Consider the following 16510-nt stretch of genomic DNA (forward strand, 5'->3'; position numbering starts at 1 on the left):
TTAAATATGCCTGTATTACAAAACTATACAATAACATTAAATAAAGCAAAATAAAGGTAGTAATGTATATTATAAAATAACTCAGATAGGCCGAGTAAAGAAAAAGGCAAAAAGTGACATGATATACTACATGTACTTTATGTATTAGATAATCATTACACCCAAGAGCCATATACTACGCATGGATTAAGTCTTTATTTTGTAAAGAGTAGTTTGAGGAAATGTATGGTCAATATCTGACTTATTAGACCATGAACAATTTTGCACTGGACAAAATTTCAACTCCTCAAAATATGACTTTGTCAAATTTAAAAAAATGCACCACTTCAACAATTTGTTTTTCTAACAAAAAATATAATGTGATACTGACCTACATCTATTTCTAACTCAAGGGACTTAAATCCTGGACATGATGTTGGTGAAGCAACAGAAAAAATCCAACACAAATGTTTAAATAAATCAATTAATAAATTAATAATGATGAACATAACATTCCTTAAACCCTCCAAACTAAGGGAAATACACACAGTTCAAAACCATGGATAATTACCATAAGGCTGTGTTTTGATATTGTTGATAAATTCTGCTTATTTCGTGAAATACGGATGAAAATGTAGAATGATAAGTGTGTTTTTGTGTAATATTCACAAATAGATACAATTTTTCCCAGTTTCTGCCTTTGAAGATTTGACATAATTCAGACGGCTTGTTCCTCCACACCGGCAGGGGGCAGCCACTCCCCTCCGAGCCCGAGCGCAGGGAATAACCCTTTCCCACCAACGCCAGTCGTTCCTTCCGGCTCCGGTCCCCTCACAAGTGGAAAGGTAAAGAAAGACCCGGCGATTTAAATCTGAATAAATCTGCTTCATCTGCGTCTCTATCAAACTTTAACGTTAAATCTTCGACTGATATTTATGTCACGCGGGGAAACGTTCAAGTATTTCAGCTCCAAATGTTTTTAAACGGCGGATATTAAAGTTAGAAGTGGAGACGTCACCCAGAGTGATGCTTCACGAACCGGCCACCATTTTTCTTTCTGAAACACAGGCCTCCTCCTGCAAAGCTACCTTTTATTAAAGTGTCTTTCAAGGACGTTACTCTATAAATGTTCATATACATAATATGTCTAATCGAGCATTAGCCTGTAGCTTCTTTGCATAGTCTACGTCACTCGAGTCGCTAGCTTGATCGAGCTAGCCCTGTTAGCATGCTGCGTGTGGACTCTGTGACGTTGAACCCGTTTCCTCTTGTTCTCAGATGCTGATGCCCAAGAAGAATCGCATTGCTATCTATGAGCTGCTCTTCAAGGAGGGCGTCATGGTGGCGAAGAAAGACGTCCACCTGCCCAACCACCCCGAGCTCACGGACAAGAACGTGCCCAACCTTCATGTGATGAAAGCGATGCAGGTGAGGGACCGAGGATGAAGGTTTAACTCTGTGGATGTGTGTGTTTGACAGAACGCTGCTGAGTTAAGCTGTGACAGGAAATCATGTTGTTGTTGTAGTTTATTTAGTGTGGTTTGTTCTTTGGCGGGTAAAGTACTATTTGTAATATCAATTAACGTGGATGATTAATTATAACGGTAAGACAACTGTATCTTACATTTGCGAGTTAAAATCAACACAACATAAGATGGGAAATGGATTGTAGCAGTGTCAAGACTAGAGGTGTGGAAATGTCTCCATTTTTGAATGCACCATGATGCAGAAGTGGACGATGATGAAGTGACAGAACATCACTCAAATCATGTGGTTTTGAGCAATGTTCCTTCACTAAATAGTTATAGCCGGTGCTGTTTCCGGATCAGGACAGACGCACATTAAAGTTCCGGTCGTCCTGTATCTCTGTTGGAGTCTGCTTCCTCCTCTGACCTGCACTCACTTTCCACTAATACCATAAACACCATTAAGGATCCCAATCTATTAGGACACATTTAATGTCTGTTTGATTAAACACATAAAGTGATGCGCACACAGGACATCAGGGTTAAAGTGAATAGAAGGATCCAGAGTCAGGATCCGACGTCATCGATAACTTAATGCATGTGTTTATCAGTTTTTGTGTGAACAGTAAAAGAGATGAGCTGAAACAAACACACACACACACACACCTGCAGACAGAAGAGAAGTTCCTCCTGCAGATATGATGTAACTCAGTGTTTTAACTTCATTGCTGTGGGCGAAGCGTCGCCTCGTTTATCCAGGAACATTAAAATGAATTCAGCAGGTTTTTAATCATCATTTCTAAGTGTGAGTGATTAGGAAACAGCAGAGTCAGTGCAGTGGTGCTGCTGAGGGGGGCATGTTGGGCCACCTTGATGAAGTAAAGGCCACAAACACACGTAGATGAAGATTCATTTTATTTACACGTCAGGGAGAAAATTCAAGACATAAAAGATCCTGTGTTTCAACAGACTTGATTGTGTTTTGTAGAGGTAACATCTGCACAGTGTGTTAACACTTGATTGTGTGTTTCCATCAGTCCCTGAAGTCCTGTGGGTACGTCAAGGAGCAGTTTGCCTGGCGTCACTTCTACTGGTACCTCACCAATGAGGGCATCCAGTACCTGAGAGACTTCCTTCACCTGCCCCCAGAGATCGTGCCCGCCACTCTGCGCCGCCAGACCCGCCCTGAGGCCGCAAGGCCCAGGCCCAAGGGTAAGTGCCCCTGTGTACACGTTGTGTGGCTCTGGTCAGTTGTGTTGTTTCTGAAAAGCCAATATCTCAATCTACTGAACACAGGCAGTGATAACTTCATACATACTGTTGCATGAATGCTTCTACCTTCAGAACACATTAAATTCATTATACCCTGGTGTAATGTTGGAATCTGACATAACTACACAACAGGCCATTAGGTGCTGATGTAAATCTGCTGAGTGGAAACATACCAACGAGCTTAACTACACAGAGAGAAAGAGCTGCAACAGAGGTTCACGTTGACTTCAGCCACTCTGATTCTGTCCAGTTGTTTCATGTAGGTGGTTCATCCACCAGTTAAATCTCTGGATGCTTCCACAATTCAAATTTTAAATAGAAAACTTTTGAAACAAATGATCAATCTGTGAGAAAAGATTTTAATTATCAGAAATAACTTCTCTCCGTACTAACATGCCTGAAAACACATGTGACCATTGACGTACACTGGTCATGCTGGTGTGAACAGGAAGCAGATTGTTCATGCTGCAGTTGGTGGTTTGAGCAATGATATTCCCTCTTTAGTTCTTGAATCTGGTCACCAATAAAGAAGTTTCATCTTTATTTGAGTGATTAAAACAAAATCAACGTGTTAAACAAACATCCTGAAGGTTAATTCTCAAACCAATTTCTTAGGTTGGTAATGAATAATCTGCACAATCTTGAGGCCAGATGTTTTTGTAATCTTTCTGTCGAACATGTATTTAGCTAGGACACTTGGTTTTAATATAATTGAAATTAACCATTATGTGAAGTGAAAGAAACTCTTATCTAAGTGTAAATTGAATGTGTTTTTCTTTTCTTTCTTCAGGAATGGAGGGAGAGAGGCCAGCCCGCCTTAACCGTGGGGAGGCTGACAGAGACACATACAGGCGATCAGCCGCACCTCGTACGTATACTGTCCTATAATACTTATCCTCTTCAGCTTATGTGCTTTGATTCTATAAGTTAAACTGAATTCTCCAAATTAATTCCGTTTAGTCTATCAGATATATTGAATTTTATAAACCAATAGTTGAATGATGAATCCTTACGTTGCAGGGCTGGTTTTAACACAGTTTAAACTGGGCTTTGTTTGTTAGAAGTATGAATTGCTGAATGTCATTGGCTGACTTGTTCATGATTCCTCCATCAGCTGGTTCTGACAAGAAAGCAGAGGCCGGTGCAGGAGCTGCAACAGAGTTCCAGTTCGTAAGTACTTTTCATTATCTGTTTTATGGGGGAATTTTTGCAAAGTGTTTTGGCTACAAGAAAATTGTGAATTTTGTTCTGTTAGGATAAATCAGATTTGATTTCTACTGTTATACATACAAAATAAACTGTTTTAATTAAGGAACGTCTGGAAGCTGCATTTTGTTATATTGCAGCTGTCAAACTTGCTTTTGCTAATAAACCTGGTTTGGTGATGTACTGACAGAAGCTCTCTGTTGCAGAGGGGTGGCTTTGGACGTGGCAGAGGACAGCAGCCTCAGTAAATTTCACTGTTTCTTTGTACAATAAAGAAAAATCAAAATACAACCTTTGTGTCTGTATTTGATTATTGTTAATCGTGGTTACTGTTGCACTTTGATCTGGTTTTGATGCTGAGCAGCAGATATCAGAATTAAAAGAGTGAGTGAAGGTATAAGGGGATGACAGTGACCAGGTTTGAACTAAAATGTATACATGATTAAGTCAATTTAACCCATAAAAACATTAAGTTCAATTTCAAACCACCATGGGCCTTAGGTGTTGGAATATAAATTGCATCTAATTATAAAATGTTGGTCTCTGCTCTAAAAAGATCTCCATCAAAAGACGCCTAATACGGTTTTCATATGAATTTTACCCTGCAACATCTGACTAAAGACTCAGTGTACCTCATACCTAACACTGGGTCCAGGGGGCATTGTCGTTACCCTGTAGGAGGAAATCTTGATATTTAGGTCATATCGTCCCTGCTGATTTTTCATCAGTTTCATATTTTGGCTTGTATGAACGTATGCATTCTGTATTCTGTCAGGACTTGGTAAATCATTAGAAACCTGCTGCCTGTTCTGAACAGAAAACTCCATAGCCATTATCAAAACAGTTATTTTGACTTTGTGATGAAAGCGCAGGATTTAATGTACTAGAATGAAACTGTAAATTACGATTCACAACTATTCTTGTGCTGTTGTCAAAAGGCCTGTGGTTTCATGCATCTGGCTTCAGGATGTGGTCCGTGTTGGATCAGGTAGTGGATCAACCTGACAGTCCTGGAGTCTCTTGATGTTTGACTTTAATCACCAGTTCTGTGGGTGCATCGACTGTCCTCTTACCAGCTACTCATATCAAACCTATTTAAAGTAGATTTGGTGACTGTCTAACTTCAACATTGAAAATATATGAAATCCATTTTTTAAAAAGCATCAGTGATGTTTATTTACAGCATAAATTGTTTGATACACACATGCACATTAAATCATTTCATGTTAATTCCTGCTTCAAAGTTCAAAACCAGTTTAATAATCTAAAGTAGATCAGAAGTGATTAATCAACAGGAAATTATCTGCTACAACTGATCAGTTGAATTAAAAGCTAAACTTGAACTTGCTGGTTGATGCATCTCAGATGTGAAAATATGGTGCTTCTTCTGATATGAATGTTTGTTTTTGACTGTTTAAGCAGGAATTTGGATACATACTCTGGGTAAATTGTTTCAATACAATTAAGGAAAACTTCAGATTAATCAATAGTTGCAACCCCATTGGTCAGCATGTAATCTTAATAATCTTTCCTACATTAGAGCCTATCATGTATATGTTTGACAAATTCTCACAGACACGGGCCTGAATGTGAAATACTGGTGTTTATTTGTTGGCACATTTATATTACAATCTTCAGTCTTCTCGCACTGGTTTAATTCCACAGTCCCAAATGACAAGAGAGGAAAAGAATATTCCAGTGACACACTTCAGAGAAAACAATTACGAGTAACTTCGAGGCTGAGGTTGACAGCAACAAGTGCAAGTGTTCGTTTTCTTATTCAATTGCAAAGTATCTTGGGGGCAATGTTTGGTTTAAATAAATTTATATGTTCGTAATTTAGCTGATTTTTACAATCCTCAGCTGTTTAGTGATGTGCTTTTCATATTTATTTTTTGCTTTGGCCACAAGATGGGGCCAGTTTATGGACATGACGATACATATACTTCATCAGTGGATCCCATCGTTCAACTAATAAATCCTCTGTTTTAACCAAGCTCACAAGCTTCAATATCATAGAAAAGGGTAGAATTGTTTGCTCCATATTAATGTTAATTATATGGAGACATTAATTTCACAAGTGCCCTCCTGAACTTCAGCCTGAATTACTCCATTTGTGACGGAGCATGAGTCTTGAGTTGAAGGGAAGTCGTTTAAAAAAATCAGTTATTCATTAATTAATCCTTATTGACCGTAAGCCAGAGTGCGTCCTCCGGCTGTAAGGAGGCTGTGTTAGCTATATACAAGACATTAGCTTGTCAACAACACAACGGATTAAAGAAAAAGCAGAAAAAAATAAAATATGGATAAAGAACAAGTGGTCATTAATAATCAAGTCACTGGCTGTTACTTGTGGAAATCCTCCTCACATTCATTTTGCCAAGTATCTATCACCCACATCAAACCACCGAGAGTGAATTCAACCATTAAGCCAATTACTGAGGGTTAAGTTTGGTTTTTCATGCCACAAACTGGTTTGTCCCCTTAAAAGTCTAATAGCACATTGAGATGAAGACTAAAAGCGCTAATCAACACAAAAATCTCACAGGAAGTGCCAGGTCGGGCATCGTAAAGCAGGACTTTGGCCACCGCACCTTTCTGATACACAGCAGTAAAACCAGCTCAAAGTCTATCATTGTTGTGAAGGAGACTTTAGACCTCTTTCACCTTCACTGTCATTTAGGGGGAGAAAGCTGTTTCATTCCTGGATTATCACAAACCGGTCTGAGGAGTTTGTGTGAAGCCTAATTTGCTGAGGAGGTGAAGTCACCGCGGCCCACGCCACGTCTTATCAGTCTCTTATCTAGTTTAGCATTTAGTCCACTAGCTTTCAGTTCTGTTATTTCCCACAAAGGCAGTTCCTGAATCACGACAGGGTTTTTTTCTATTTCATATTCAAAAGGTAAACGAACAACACTCGTATGTTTGCAACCAAAACTGCAATTCCCATGATTTTTAGACATGATATTGACTGGTTTGGGTCCCTTCAATGCTCATAGCGTTTGCTTGTTTTCAATGAAAAGGCTACAACTCAACTGTACGTTACATGCCTACAGTTATACGGCAAACACTGATTAACACAGTGGAGAATTGGGCAGCTTATAGAACAGTTGCATTAAACAGGTGGACACAAACATGTCTCTTAATTAATTATTCCCTGTAAATCTTGGATGTGCGTTTAAAGCTTGTTTCAATGTCCCCAAGGGGCCAAAAAACAAGAATCACTCTGAGGGAAATATACTGAAAACCAGTGGAACAGCTGTTAGCCTAAAAAGACAGCAGGTGCTAAACTAAATAGCGGTTTAGACACACAATTTTTCGTAGCTTGGCCAAAGTAAATGCAAAAAAACCTAATCTCTTGCCTTTAATTAAATTTGGTCTGAAGAATGTTTGAGTTTTTGATTATAGGCTCTTTTCTCGCACGTACTATCTCAGCCACATTCCCAGTTCGTCTATCCTCGGATGTTCTCTTCGCTATCTCAAGAGAAAAGTCCAGACCGCTCCAGAACCAACAGCGAGAGGTTCAATCAATTCCTCCAGCCTCGTAGCACTCACTGATGTGTAAGATGTGTTTAGTCATTTGTACTCTCACCTTTGATCTATACAGAAATAAACAATTTACAATAAAAACCTCTTACATGCTATCTACAGCGCCTCCAGTTTCACAGTATTGAGCCAGCTGCCTCGTGCCACAGAGGCCAAGTGACGCAGCTCAGTTAAAGAGACTTTTGCCAGACGTTAGAGAGGAGAAAAAACAAAAAAAGAGTATCCAAAAGCATTTTACATGTTAAAAACGAGGTTTCAAACTGTACAAGGCTTGTTGTTCTGCATCTTGCCCAAGACAGCATTTTAGATTCCATTACTTTCAATGTCAAGCAGGTGTTTTGAGTGTTTCTGGGGATGCAGATTAAATACTAAGGACAGAAGGACAAAAAAGTGCCCACTAACGTCACCTGTGCTACGGACACAATGTAAACAAATGCTTTTAACCAAACTGAATGTGAGGAGTAAAATGCGGAACTGGGTTTAATAACTTAAGTGATATGTGCTGCATTTTGAAATTACAAGTCCATGATAGTTGAAATCTACCGCTTCTACCCTCTAAGTATGTTTAGGAAGACCTTGTAATCAGTCACAAGAAAAGCATTAAACAAAAAAAAAAAGGAAAGAAAGAAAACAAAATGGGATTAAAAAGGAGGTAAAGACACTGAGGAAAAACGGCGGTTCATTTACATTATACGTTGAAATTCTTCCACTCTCTCCACAGTCTATGCGCTCCGTTGGAGAACGAAACCTGTAGTGCTTGGGTCGTTTCCCCTAATAAGAGCGGGCGCACTTGAAATTGAAAGACTACTGAGGGGCCGTATCCTTCTGATAAAAAGAGACATCAACAAACACGATAAGTAGCAAAATGAAGAGACCTTTTCCAAATAATCCAAAAGACTTCACCACAAATCTGTCGCGGTCAGCATCAGGTCACTCGACCGAGCGTGACACAACACAACGGTGCTCATGCAAGACAAGTCACTTCCCACAATTCTGTTCATTCAGACACAGACAGCACTTCTGATCCTTACAGCAGGAGGGGGGAGGGGGGGGTCTACACTGATGGGCCCATTCATTCACAGAGAGATAACCAAAGAAAAATGGAGGACACATTAAAAAGACCACCAAAAGCCTTCAGCTTAAGCACTAAGTATACACTTTTACATTACAACAGTAAAAAGTAGTTCTTGCATTCAATAAACACCACGCTAAGGGCGCTTTAAGGAAAGAGAATGAAGGGAGCAAGAGGACATTTCATGCAGTTGTCAGTAAAAAGAAAAACATAAAGGAGGTGGCGTGGGAAGGGGGTCCAAAATTACATTTACAAAGTGTTTCAGACTTTTCACCCAACACTTGTCATCAAGTCTGTGCCACAGTTCTGGCACAAAGGAGTTGGCAAGGCAAACCATGTTATTGAGACAAAAAGAAAAGAAGAAGAGTAGAGGAAGAAGAAGCAGAAGAAGAGAAGAAGAAGAAGATGAAGAAGAGACACAAATAAGAGCGCAAGTGGTGGCGAAAGCTCAAAAGCTCCAGGGGGTGTCAGAGTTATGGTTTTAGTTATCTGATGCCAGAGACTGAGCTCTGGTTGATGCTGTAGGTGGGGGAGAGGTCCCCACCTATCGTGGTCACCAAGGGGGTTCCGTTACTGGTGAGGCAGCTCTCCTGGAGCGCCTCGAAGTAGGTGGCCTGCACGGGCTTGTGACACAGCAACACTCGCATGGCTTCGTCTATTTTAAACCATTCCCTTTTTCTCCCTGTTGACAAAACAACACATCATTGTGGAGCAAGTTAGGACATGAGGAGGAGAAAAAAAAGAAAAAGCATCATAATTATCTGCACTACACGCAGCAGAGAAGTTAAAATCACAAGGGCAGGAACAAAGCTGGTGTTATAATCGGCTCCAGCAAACATGCAATAAAATCCCTGGACTGTGATATTACTGAGGCTGATGCGAGAGAAATAAAGCCGCTGACATCATGTGACGCCTGAGAACTTTGTCAAAAACAAATAAGGTGACTTACCAATGTTGACAGAGTCCTCCCAGTCCTCCAGCACCTCTGTTACAACCAGAACGTAGACGTAGGTTCTGTGTTTCCTCTCTTGGTTCTGTGTGGAGTGGGGGGGGAATCATGATATTTTCAGTTCTCATTCGCAAACAGTGTGTGTTTACACGTGAAGACCAGAAATAAGTTAACCGCAAACAGCTCACCTCAAATACTCCGACTAAGCGACCTAAAGTCCCCTTCACACCGGCCTGAGAAGCAAAAAAAGAAAAGAAAATGTTAAAAAGAGTTTAAACACTTGATTTATCTAAATATGAAGTTATGGGGTTTAATCCAATGTGGCTCATATAATAAAAACCCTGTAGAGACAGGGCCGGAGTTGTTGATTTATCTTTATTCAAGGTATTTCTGCTGCTTGTTGTTTGTGTTGCAGTGGATTACATTACATCATAAGACTGTTTTTATCCCCTGCAAATTCACTCCATCCAGTTTCTGGGAAAACCTGAATCCACGTTATAATGCACAAGGACAAAAAACAACTTAACACAGACTCTTTTACTCGACCAAAACTGGAAGCTGTGTGCTGCATTTAATGATTCTTCATTCACGTCACATTTCAGTGCAGTGAGGTTTAATTCAGCCAAAGTTGAAATAAAACTGGTTTGCATGGTAATATCTTTAAATGTAAACTCTTTATACATTTGGTCAACAGTGAAGACAAAAACAGAAATGTTGCGAATCCAATCCAAACACTTGCAGGAGAGAGTTATGTCAAATAATCGTTTAAATTCGTGGCAGTTCTAGATTATAGAGCTGTAAAACCATTGTCTACAGGGTTGTTCAGCTCTCGCTTATGGTCACACACTGACCACTTCTCTAAGAGATGCTTCCAGGCCACGTCAGTCGCGGATACAATTTCTGTGATCATAAACCCTAAGCCACATGTCATCACCTTTCCTTCAGAGCGGACACCATGAACACTTCTGTGCCAGTTCCCTTTAAACACTTACTAATAACAAGAAAGAGGGATCTTCACTCCTAGAGGAGAATAGCAGGTTAGATTTAGACACAGACCGAGGCCACTTGCTGGCATCTTTGAAGGGTCTTCTTCAGGTTCCAGTTTCATTCTATAAATAAATGTTGACTCCATGCACTGCACTACAGACTCAGTGTTGTATTCTTATGTCCTCAAGCTAAGATCATATTAAATATGACCAGGCGCACTTCTAGAAACCCCAAGGATGTGCCAAGGATTAAGTAATAGACCAAAAGTCAACCTGTATGTTTTTATGAGATGGAAAATGTCTCCAAGCTCAAGCATTTGTGTGACTTGAAAACAACTGGTCATCTACTAAGAAAAAGATGTAGAGCATTGAGGCTGAATTACAAGTTATGCAACTCTGTCCTGTGTCTTCACGATGCTAGGCCGGGGGTGCATGACTACCAAGGATAAGCAGAGGTTGTGACTAACAAGGAAGCTCTGTAACTTTGGGTCTGCTCCAGATTGCTGTGTTTTCACTGTCATCCCTGGAAAGACTCCAAACCAATAAGCACCAGCAATCACTCCCCACTCATATGGTCATTAGAATGAGCCTGCGAGGATTAGGATATGTCCTGTTACACCACCGTCCAATAAGAGGCTTAGAAAGCCACAGGACGCGGTGATGCATCGAGAACCACTCAGTCGCCACAAAGTTTCTGATTGTGGTCTTTCAGCACTTTCCACAAACTTCAGTAGTGATGTGACATTGCTCTTGACCCTGTGGAAATGTGTTGGCAAGGCACAGCTTCCTGGGACCGCCAAAGGAACCACACTACAAGAGCCAGGATAAGAAATGATATCAGCGTCCATCATTGTGATGGATCGCACACAAGCGCAGAAGCTTTATATGGTCAGTGACCCGCCAAAGGCTGACAGCAGGGCAGAATTTACTGTCTTCAGTGCTCTCTCGCCATTTTGATGAAAATGCTGAGGCGATAAACAGCATGGCCCCTTAAGGGCCTCCTGATTTAAGGAAAAAAACATAGGTAGCATCAGCAGGATATTGATTTCCAATGAGCTTCAGAGCTGTTGACTAATTGCTTCACAGATCCAAATGTCCAGTTTGTCCTTCAAGATGACGCAACAAGGCTGCTCTTGTAAAAATAGAAATATCTAAAATCTATTAACAATGAAAGTTGATTGTTTTTCTTCATTTGACGATTGGACGGCGCCGCAGTGGCACTTCTGGGAAGCCAGTGTAGAATCTCAGTGTAACCTTATTTGACACCTTAACACTGCTTTGAAACACGATGCTACGATACAGCTTATGCGTTGCTAGGCTTTCTCTCCTTCTGTCCGCACAAACAGGATGACTGCACTGACCAAATGGGCTTTGAGAGCAAGGCATTAGGGCCCAGCGGTAAATACAGATATGATTTAATGGAAATGAAATACAAAACATTTCCATGAGCCTATGCTAAAACCAATGTGTCACGCCGTGAATGGTAATCCATTCTCAGAACAATAAACCCAGTCTAGAAAGGGATGTTTCACAATCATGATTCAAATACAAGGGTCAATACAATTTTATGTAGGTGGGCTTGGTAAAAAAGGTAAAAACTCAAACTAGATGTAATAATGAAAGGGATACACAACTGACCTCTTCACACACTTCTCGAGCTGCAGCAACATTGGGCTCTTCCTCCGGCTCCATCCCCCCTCCGGGAACGATCCACTTGTCTGGATGTCGACTGCTGCTCACCAGCAGCACCTGAAACGCACCCAATGCAAGAGAGTTCAGAGACATATAACATAACGTTGCTTGTTGATAGTGTGTTCACGTTACACAAGTACTGTTGCACGAGCGCGATACATTTAGCAACCTGTGTGGGTAACAAACCTAAGAAACAGCCCAACTGATGCCACAACAACTACCCCCCAACCCTTTAAGTGCTACACTGGATCTATCTCTCAAGTTGTGTGTCGCTGGATCCTGTGTGAACGCAGTGAACTCGCTGTGTCATGCTTGTTTTCAGTGGCTCGAGCTGTGAATCAGTGAGTTTGCTCCTTCTCCAGTTCACCATGTCAGTCTGCTGTGGTAAATCTCAAACTTGGCTGACTGTCGATCTGCTGGATTACAGAGTCTGGTAGAAAAAAAAGGAGAAGAAGTTTGGAGCTACGTGCAGGTCATACTGATGTTTCCTGAATTCAGCCCATGTGGTTCACAAGTCTTTCACCAGAATGAGGAATTGGTTAAGTCTCATTTCATCTGCTCCCCGAGTCAAAGAAAAAAAAAAAAACATGTTTCCACTACAAAGCCATCTTTGTGCTCGTTGTTGTTGACTGGACCTCCGCTTCCCAAATCGCTCCCGAACTCAAATAACCCTTAGCAGGGGCAGCTGCAGCGGCTTCGAGGGGGGAAGAGCCCGGAGGTAGCCACATTAGCTCATTAGCACAGATGTCAGAAGGAGAAATGTGAACAAAACGTTTAGCTGTTGACACTGAGCAAATATTACAAAGCCCAGAAATATCCGTGTTGTGAATATGAAGTTATGAAGGATCAGTGACGGTGTTGCAAAGTAGTCGGGTATCCCTACCAGGGTTGGTTATTCTAGGCTAAAGCTAACCCGGCTAATAGCTACATGTCAGTGTTTGGCTAGCAGGACCAGTTGCATGAACACCATCACAGTTAGCAGCAAGTCGCCTGAACGCGCCCACTAGCCTCTGAACACCGGCAGATAAATGTCTTCACCTGTCACTTTATAAATCTAAATAAGTGTTATCATCCATTGAACCGCTTCTGAAGCTACGGTAAGCGCCCAGGAAACAGCCCGGGCTCGGGGCTGTGGTCGCTGGCCGAGAGCCGGCTGCCCACGGCGGCTAGTTAGCAAGCTAATGCTAGCGTTAGCATGCAGCTAGCGGGCTGGCTCGGCGTGAGAAGCGGAGGGCTGCTGCTCCGCACTGCTAACCCGGCTTACATAACCGGGAGTACCCGCTGAAAACTACACAATAAATTCACAACACCGGGAGGATGAGGCAGTTTCCAAGCCGAAACACAGGCACAAGCCGCGGGGTGGACGATCGGAGGAGACACCGAGGCGGCTAAGGCTAGCGAGGCCCTCCCGGACGGCTGCATCCCCGGCCTCACCTCCTCCTCGTCCTCGCTCCTGAAGCACAGGCAGGCGGCCCGCTTCTTGTAGCCGTCCCCGTCGTACGTCCGGGTCTGGTTCGACTTGAGCTTCATCATCTCGGCGGGCAGCGGAGCTCCAAAGGCCGGCTGAGTTAACACCACGTAAAAGAGACGACGGCCGCAGACAACGCAGTCCTCCTTCTCCAGGTGGAACCTCGGCGATTCACTTAGAAGAAATAACTTCTTCTTCGCTTCATTTTCACAAACCTGGGCACACAGCTACGGCACGGTCGCCATTACAAGGGAGCCGCTACGCCCACGACGTAGTTTAACCTCTAGTAGCACGGGCAGCGTAAGGAAATCACTCATCGGGCGTTGGAGAATTCAGAGCACGGATCTGGGATGGGGGGTGGAACCACGCAACGCCACGCTGTGTGTTGGGGTAAACCCGCACTTTAATGCTCCTAACCACTTGTTAGAGACTTTGTACTAATACAGGCACGTTCCGCCTCACAGTGAGGAATTCAAATGTTACGTTATCCACGTAGTTTGCGGTCAGAAAGAGCAGAATTGTGCGCAGGGTTTGGTATGTGGGTTTCAGCACCGCAGGTAATGGACAGCGACAGAGGGATCTTTTTGGGCTTTTCAACCGGTTAAAACTGAAATGACTGGTCGATTAATCAATGAGAGCAAATGTTTGATTATCAGTAAACTATTTTCAAGGTTTCATTCTTTTCATGCATGAATTAATATCAATTATTTGCTGTTTAATTTGCTGAAAAGAGATAATTTTACACACACAACTTTTCTGGGTTGTTTGCATTGATGAATGCAAAGAGAATTATCTATCATGTATTAATTCTATAGCCCGATATTCACTGTTTTGGGTCACTTCAAGTACACGGCAGACACTGATTAACACAGTGGAGAATTGAGCAGCTTAAATAACAAGATATTACATCTATATCTAAATTAATGATGTTTCTCTGTAAATGTTGGATGTGTGTTTAAAGTTCTTTTTTATGCATGAATGAATATCAATGATCTATTTTCTGAAAAGACCTCACACCATTTCCCTATTCAAGTCGATGGGAATTTGACTCCACAACCATTTAAACATTTGCCATTGTCACTATTTTCTGGCATTATAGCGACAAAACAGTTAATTCGATTTTTTAGAAAATATCCATTAAATTGATTTTAATAATGGTCATCAAATCATTATTTGATTATAAGATTATCAGATTATCATTGCCAGATGAGCATCAATTTGCCAAGAGTGATACTATCATATGTTGGATTTGTTGATTTAATAGTTTCATATCTCCAATACTGTTTGAGAATATAGGACAAGATGATGAATATTCCTGATCCCATTAGTTTAGGTTAGTAACTACCAGTAGATGTTAGCAGGTGTTGTGGCCTTAGGGTCATAAAGTGTTTTGTCCTTGTAATCAATAAAACAGGGCGAACTTGAGGGTACGTCGCTGAGGCTAAAGGTAAATCTGACTGGCTACTGGCTTGTATGTCAGCACTATGGAAGCCATGTGGCCACTCAGTAGATCAGACATAATTACCTCTATGCCTTTTGAAACTAAACACTATCCCCCTTTTGCAACACAGGACAACATGGAGGATATCCCTAGTATACAGCACTAATAAATGCTCACCACCAGTTGATATCATAATATCAAACAATATCACCCACATTAGCTCCATCATTAAGGTTGTTATGTTTTCTTATTTTAGTTTTTTTGTTTGATAGTGAGCAGGATTACACAAAAACTATTTATACCCCATGAAATTGTGTGGAGGGGTGGGGCATGATCCAAGGAGGAACCCATTATACTTGGGTGTGGATCTGGATCAGATGACTGTTTGGCCTCAGTGGAGGTATGTGCTCTACTGCCACTTGATACCTGTATTGTTTAAGGTTGCCAATGTCCTGACTCGTCTGTTTGAGCCACTTGAATGCGTCATTAACAGAAATTCTAACTAATTATGTCTTTGTACAATTCTTTCATTAATTTCTCATTTGCATCTTAATGCATTGTACATCTTTTGTATTGGGAAAAAAATGTTTATGGCATGAATTCGCTGAGGTAATGAGCTTCTGTATATGCTGAATGCATGCGTGAACACAAACACAGCGGGGGGGGGCAAATAATGCAGAGTTTTCATGTGCTCATGACGTTATTCCTCTCGACCCACTTCAGTCGTCTTCTCGCTTTAGGTGACATTTCTCAGCCTTTGTCTTGTTCTCCAGAGAGAGGGAACATCATAAAAGTCTTTGGAACTAATGACATTTAGCTTTAGTAAAAGAAGTAACAGCAGAGGGATAGAATGATGAAACAGGAACTGTTGCCAAGTACAAGCACAGTTTTAGGATATAAAATATAAATATATATATTTACTTTGCTTTGAAAATATCAGACCAGCAATAATATTTCATATCAAACTGAACTGGATAACAGGCAAAACTATGGCAACAAACTGGTAATTAAATCAAATTTAACAAGTTTGTTCTGTTCTGATTCATGTTGTTCCAACAACTTTTTTCATACCCTATTTTTATCTTTATATACTGTGCTAGTTTTTCAGCTGGAGTCTAATTGCTCTCACTGCTGCAACATTTCAAACTCCCACCAGACATCAATAGTATTTCTTCTTATCTTATTTACTCATGATCCCTCTCCAGTTTCTTCCCATAGAAACAGAATTCCTTACCTCCCTCTTCAACTGAGTCACAAGTGTAGTAAAACAAATCTTTGCTTTTTCTATCAAAAAAAGTGTTTGTGCCCCAAAAAAACACCAGTTTTTTGTACCACAAATGTCAAAATACATCCATATATTTCTATGTATACATAACTAAATAGAGTCCTCTTTTACTTGCATTATTTTTATATTCATAACATTTAGAAAAAAA

The 16510-nt window shown here is 41.0% G+C and overlaps 2 protein-coding genes across 2 annotated transcripts; one reads left to right on the forward strand and one right to left on the reverse strand.

Moving 5' to 3' along the window:
* Positions 1–772: 772 nt before the first annotated feature.
* rps10 (ribosomal protein S10) lies at positions 773–4214 on the forward strand. The gene is made up of 6 exons (XM_061069437.1): positions 773–824; positions 1258–1407; positions 2483–2657; positions 3508–3585; positions 3832–3887; positions 4130–4214. The coding sequence occupies exons 2-6, from the start codon at positions 1258–1260 to the stop codon at positions 4169–4171; spliced, it is 501 nt and encodes a 166-aa protein (XP_060925420.1). The 5' UTR covers positions 773–824; the 3' UTR covers positions 4172–4214.
* A 1293-nt stretch (positions 4215–5507) lies between these two features.
* On the reverse strand, positions 5508–13912 carry nudt3b (nudix (nucleoside diphosphate linked moiety X)-type motif 3b). Its single transcript, XM_061069335.1, has 5 exons — positions 13603–13912; positions 12115–12225; positions 9679–9723; positions 9491–9575; positions 5508–9223 (listed from the first exon to the last, which is right to left on the reverse strand). Exons 1-5 carry the CDS (start codon positions 13699–13701, stop codon positions 9027–9029), a joined length of 537 nt encoding a protein of 178 aa, XP_060925318.1. The 5' UTR covers positions 13702–13912; the 3' UTR covers positions 5508–9026.
* Positions 13913–16510: the final 2598 nt, after the last annotated feature.

This window comes from Limanda limanda, chromosome 4 (assembly GCF_963576545.1).
Source record: "Limanda limanda chromosome 4, fLimLim1.1, whole genome shotgun sequence".
Lineage (NCBI taxonomy): Eukaryota > Metazoa > Chordata > Actinopteri > Pleuronectiformes > Pleuronectidae > Limanda > Limanda limanda.

Coding starts and splice junctions, on each gene's coding strand:
- nudt3b (XM_061069335.1), bottom strand. CDS start 13,701: ATGATGAAGCTCAAGTCGAACCAGACCCGGACGTACGACGGGGACGGC. Junction 12,226..13,602: donor GGAGCGAGGACGAGGAGGAG/GTGAGGCCGGGG, acceptor GGTGCGTTTCAG/GTGCTGCTGGTGAGCAGCAG. Junction 9,724..12,114: donor CTCGAGAAGTGTGTGAAGAG/GTCAGTTGTGTA, acceptor TTTGCTTCTCAG/GCCGGTGTGAAGGGGACTTT.
- rps10 (XM_061069437.1), top strand. CDS start 1,258: ATGCTGATGCCCAAGAAGAATCGCATTGCTATCTATGAGCTGCTCTTC. Junction 3,586..3,831: donor CAGGCGATCAGCCGCACCTC/GTACGTATACTG, acceptor TTCCTCCATCAG/CTGGTTCTGACAAGAAAGCA. Junction 3,888..4,129: donor CTGCAACAGAGTTCCAGTTC/GTAAGTACTTTT, acceptor TCTCTGTTGCAG/AGGGGTGGCTTTGGACGTGG.